Source organism: Leucopleurus acutus (assembly GCF_964270905.1).
Source record: "Leucopleurus acutus genome assembly, chromosome: 17".
Taxonomy (NCBI): domain Eukaryota; kingdom Metazoa; phylum Chordata; class Mammalia; order Artiodactyla; family Delphinidae; genus Leucopleurus; species Leucopleurus acutus.
The window spans coordinates 9,416,934-9,422,933 of NC_139159.1; the positions used below are offsets into that span (position 1 = coordinate 9,416,934).

At 42.7% G+C, this 6,000-nt stretch overlaps 1 protein-coding gene across 1 annotated transcript in view; it reads left to right on the forward strand.

Moving 5' to 3' along the window:
* The window catches only part of NKAIN3 (sodium/potassium transporting ATPase interacting 3), a gene marked incomplete at both ends in the record, with an annotated part of 508,659 nt that extends 507,093 nt beyond the window's left edge, over positions 1–1,566 (forward strand). The window contains one exon of the mRNA XM_082859081.1: positions 1,557–1,566. Within this exon, the coding sequence (XP_082715207.1) occupies positions 1,557–1,566 (10 nt within the window). The remainder of the gene's footprint in view (positions 1–1,556) is intronic.
* Between the last annotated feature and the right edge of the window lie 4,434 nt (positions 1,567–6,000).

The window sequence follows — 6,000 nt, forward strand, 5'->3', positions numbered from 1 at the left end:
CAGAATGTAGAGAAATAGGAGAGCAGAGAAAGCGTGATAAGTGATAAGGAGAGAACTGCAGGGCTCCCGCCCCTGAGGGGTGAGGAGGGAACAGCATTTACAGGGAGAAGAGTGGCTTCCAAAAAGTGAAACTGGGAAGTTGAACATTTTTTTCAGCTATTTCAAATTATGATGAAAAAGTCCATTCCGAGCCATAGAGTCACTGAACTGAGTTAATGGAAGAGAATATCTGGATGGGGATATAAAATAAGTATGAAACACCGTCTCCACTGGCACCCTGCTTATAATTTAGTTGGCAGGAAAAAACTTACATACCTGAGTGAAACAATCAGTGCACAATTAGTTGTGAAGCTGAAAGCCCTTCGCTACACGTGGGGTCCAGCTGATGGCATAAGAGTTGCCATTAGCAGGATGAGAAAACAACACGGCTGAGGTAGAAGTGGAATCTTCATGGAGGAGAAGAGATTTCAACTGAACCTCAGAAATGAATAGGTTTGGATCAGCTAAGACTTTTCACAAGAGAGAAACAAAAGTATCCAACAAATATTTATTGGGTGCCAACTGTATAGCAGACACTGTGTTGAGGCTGATACTGTACGAAGATGCTAGAGCCACAGCCCTCACCTTCCAAAGGCTTACCACCTGGTACGGAGTCAGGAAGATGCACAGAGTCTTTGTCAAATGTGTGGAGACAAGAATGATTGGAGATGAGAGTGTGTATTCCAGAGAAACAAAACCAATAGGGTGTGTGTCTGGAGAGAGAGAGATTTTAAGAAATCCGCTCATGTGATCACGGGGCAGGCAAGTCCAAATCTGCAGGGTAGGCAGGCAGACTAGAGACCCAGGAAGAGGTGACATTGCATCTGGAGTCCAAAGGCAGTCTGGAGGCAGAATTCCTTCTTCCTCCGGGGACCTCAGTCTTTTCTCTTAATGCCTTCCAACTGATCGAACATGACCCACCCACATTATGGAGGGAGTCTACTTTACTCAGTCTATTGATTTAAATGTTAATCTCTTCTAAAAAAAAAAAGGAAAGATACCTTCACAGTGACTTTTAGACTGGTGTTTGACCAAATATCTGGGTACTAAGGCCTAGCCAAGTTGACACATAAAATTAACCATCACAGGGTGGGATGTATGTAAGGGCCATAGGTGGTATGAAAGCCAGACCTGGATGGTTCTTCAGCAGTCAGCCAACGGAAGGCTATAGGAAGGTTAGGCTAGGGCTGTAGCTAGCGGTTCGCAGACATAATACTACGCTCTCAGCTTTACCCCAGGGCCACCAAAGGCAATACCTTTACATCACTCCTCATTTGCTATGTGGCTGACACGTCTTTCCCAGGAAACCGCAAGTCCTCCCCTCTGACGTTTACACCTGCCTGCCCCGCCCTGATCTGAAAAGCAGGGAGCCCAGGTGTTTTGCTTACTTATTGCTACAGCCACGGGCACAGACAGCAGAAGGCACATTTTGCCTTTTGAAAAGCCTGGATGAATAAAAAGGAAATTTAGTTTTCAATTTTGAAGTCTTTTAAAGCACTTCATCCTTTCTGTTTCAGGTCGAAATAAGTAATGACGCTGACTCTGAAAATGCGGCTGCTGAACTTGACTTAGGAAGCAAAGCACCAATGACAGCACCTCTCTGCATTGACACGTCTCACTTTCTTCCAGAGGAAGGACTGCACCTCCCCACTTGCCCACGAATCACAGAGTTCTCCAGGCACGGCCTAAGTGTTATAGCATTGTTCGCTAGATGAGTTGTAGGTGCTTGGGTGGGTGTTTTTTTAGTCATTTCCTTCTTACATGAATACTTGTAAATTGTACCCCAAAATTGGTTTTTAATCTTTTAACAATATTTAATGTGAGGCATGCAAAATGAAAAACATTCTGTGAAAGCTTTCCACAGTCAATTCTAAGAGAAATGTGGCTTTGTGTAGTTGAGATGTCAAGTCCCCATTGCTGACTGCGGTGATCTCAGGCCTGACGGGAGTTCTCATAGAGGATGTTACCCGGGGTTCCTCGGCAGGAAGTTAGATGTGGTGACAGATGATAAATGGGTACAGATAGTGGATGGGGCTTTCAGACTGAGTACAGATCATTTTTTCAACACCACAGACAAAATAGAGAGTCCTCCTTTGTTCTCGACTTTCCAAAACCCAGAATCACATTACGGCAATCTAAATGTTCAGATGCTTGCATGATATCTCGTTCTTCCTATGTTCTGAAAAAATATATATCACGGGCGTATGAAAGAGTGAAATGACCAGTAGAACACCTTTCCCATTTGGAGGGAATCTGGTATCTCTGAGGTTCAGATTTTCTACCCTTTCTCCCAGTTCTGACACTGGCGTCAGACCTAAATATACAGCTTATAGGTTTATGGGACAGAAATCACAACCATAAATCTGTGATCAGGAATGTTGCTCTTAAGATATTCCAAAAAGTACTAAAATAGTGTGGAATTCTCTATAATACTTCTAAAGAAGATGTTTATATTTGTTCTGAATCAACTTTTCTTTCTCCTACCCCATCCCAAGAACCAAGAAAGTAATATGGGAAACAATATTCCATGGGAAAAGGACTGTTGAAAACATATCAGTTTTTTCCTTCATATCTTTCAATTATTATTTCCCATATCAAAATAAGCTTTGCTCACTTTATGTAACAACTAAGATGAGGCCTCCTATAGGGCCCGAAATTGTGTCTACGTGCAGTATTTAATCCAGAAGTTAACTTGGCCCATACATCTCTAAGTCGGTCTACAAACCATCTTAAATTGTGTCCAACTTTTTGTATGTGTGTAGAGGTTTTTATTTTCCTTCTTCTCCTTTGAAGCCCATATATTTTATAAGATTCTTTTAAGAATCAGAATTTATGCAATAAAGTTGGCCCTGGGTCCTTCCAGTTCATGACAGACACCGTGGGCTTTCCGGAGGTCTGTTGTACTCACAGCCTCTGGGCTGTGCCCTGTCAGTCAGCTGACACTCACTGAATCCCATCACTTTTCATTCCACTGAATAAACCCAAATTCAAAATGAAGAGGAGATAGCAGGGACTGGGGAGAAGGGCCAGTCCAAGCCGACTTGTACAGTTGGGGGCTGGAGCCTAGGGGATTTGGTGATTTGTCCGAAGCCCTGCTGTACACAGAGGGCACAGGCTATGACCGAAGGAAGGAGAAGCCGGAGGGCAAACGGGGGGGATGGTTGGGTCCCCAGCCCACCACTGTGGTCTTGGGCAGTGTTAGACATCTCGGTCCTGGAGATTTCCTCATCTGTAAAGTAGAACAACAATCCCTACCTCCCAAGGGTAAGGTGAGGACTAGCTGAAAATATAAAAAATACTGTGTAAACTGTGAAGCATGCCACAATTGAAAGAGGCAGTTACCACTGTCATGTCAGAACAACAATTGGATCCTGTCCGGAGCTCTTGTTACCCATTCAAGTGCTGTGCAAAGCCCATGCAAACCCCAAACTCTTCCAAGTTTTCTAAAAAGTAGCTTGAAAAACTTGCCCATATTTAAGAGATGAGAAATAGTATACACTAAACACTGCATTTCTTAATTTTAAAATAACTTTTACATTCAAATTCCAAGACGAATACATATTATTATGGAGAAAACTAATAGCATATAAAAAATGTAGAAAATGAGTAAGACAGAAGAGTAAAAATAACATTTAAATATTTTAAACTGTCATTTCATTACACACACACGCACGCACAAACAAAACACAGTAAACTTCACAAAACAGTACCACACTCACTAGTGTTGCTGTTTCCCCTTCGTATAAATTTGAACATACTTCTACAATGCACTGCAGAGTCCTAGATCTTGTCTAGCTGCAGAGTTGAGGAGGAAATCCTCACATCAGTGATCTTTCTATGGATATTCAATAGAGGCAACTACTTAATATGGTACGTGTGTTTTTAGTTTTAATCTTTCTTCATTTAAGTTATAACTTAAGTTATAACTGTTTCAATCCCCAATCCCAGCAATCCATAATGGTAATCCTAAAGTTCCAGAAAAGTTGCCACTCATCAGAAACAAGTCAGATAGATCTCCCATCTCCCCTCCCTCCCACTGGGCCCCTCCCTGCCTCTCCTCCTCCCGGCCAGTCTTTAGAGGTTCTGCTCACTTAAGACCAAGGGATGAAAAGCAGCACAGGCTTGTGCGGTAACGCTCAGCAGCCACCCCTTGATCCGGGTAATTCCAGCACAGCGCCGTCCAGCTTGCTGCCTCTTAGCAGCGAGCGTTTCCAGGTTTTGCAGCTTTTGCCTCCTGTTTTAGGGAATGTACGCTGCACCGTGCATCACGCGGCAGGGTTTTCGACAAAAACGTGTTCACTCTACCTACACTCTTGCTGAATCTTGGCTTCTCTGTATGCAAAGTGTGTGTCTGGTCCGAGCGACGCGTATATTTAGCCTGTATTCATGTGCTACCATCTCCTCACCCTAAAAGATGGTCCAGCTCCAGGTTCCAGCGCTCTCCTCAGAAGTTGTCTCGATTTACCTGGAGATGCGTCCCCCAGTGCCCATGAGCCCCTAGTGCTGACTGGAATGGAGACGCGAACGTTAAAACCACAGGTTTTTTCCTCTTTGAACCATCCTGGCATCGTGCCTTGTGAACCCTGCCCAACCCTGCCCCAGGCCGTGTCTTCTGTCTTGGTCAATGACTTTTCTTAAAGATAAGAGAAGTGTGTGAAGTCACAGGCAGCTGGGATTTACCTTCAAAGCAGCACAGGTTAATCGGTGGAATGACAGTGGTTGAGAGGGTTAGTTAGAGAATTCCCAAGGGACAGAAGACACACTGGGGTGTGGAACTGCCTAGATCAGAGAAATCCAGAACGTCTCTTAGGAAAAGCTCTAAGCTAGTACATCCACAAGTATCTTAGCCTTCCACCCGCCATAGAGTGTGAGGGTATGTGTCCCTGAAACAAAAACTTATGTCCATATCACTCCGACCCGAAGGGCTATCGCCTCACTTGTTTTGAAGATGACTTGACATTCTGCCTAGCATCCTGCCTAGCATCCTTCTTTCTTTTTTCCTCCAGAAAAAATAAGCCTTGCTATTTCCTATAGACCTAAATAAGGGGAGCAGCCGGCTTCAAGAGGCTGGATCTAACAAAATAGGGCAGGGCTGCCATCTGTCTCACTTAATGGATGGTGCGCTCGCTCGTGATTGAGAGGAATTCGTCTTCATCAACATCAGCTGAAATGTACGTTGCAAATCTGGAGAGAACCATCGTGACTGCTAAACTGAGAAGCAAGTGAAAACCAAAATTGCTCTTTTCAATCTTTGCAAATTAGAAAGGAATCTTGCCAAGAATAAACAGATCTTCATTTCATACCTAATTTTAAAATGTATAGTGTCCCAAAATGTGGATTCACTACTATGGTGTAAACATTCTGGCTAATTATTTCTTGAAGGAAATACTTGCTTATCATTTCTGAGTTGCTGTAGTAGGTAACTAGGAGAACGTTTACAGTTGATTAGAATTCAAATGTTCTGACTTGGCCTTTTAGCCCAAGGTAGTAGTCGCTTTCAATGGATAACTGAATTAAGTAGGAAACAATACCAATAATTGATCTTTTCAAACTTCGAAAACTTGAATGTCTGTTTTTCTTGTTTCCTCCCATTTAAGAGTCATCGGTAATCTCTGATTGACAGATAGTCTATCTATGAACGCTGCTCAAATATTCGTGGTAAATAGGCCATAACTCAAGGATATTACGCCCAAAAGTTAAGCTAATACAGGGAATCACTACTCACGTAACTGCATAGTGTGCAGTGCAGAAAGGGAGCAGATATATCTTAAATATTAGAAGAATGTATTAATAAAGAATTCTTCAAAAAACAGAATTCCCAAAAAATTCACAATTTGTGGGCAGCATTTCCCTTTTCATCCTGAAAAAGCTTAATTTCTTTATTGAGAGCTAAGGAAAAAATGCCATTTCTAGAAGGTAGGAACAGCTTCTTAAATATTGACATTTGTAGAAAAGTTTGGT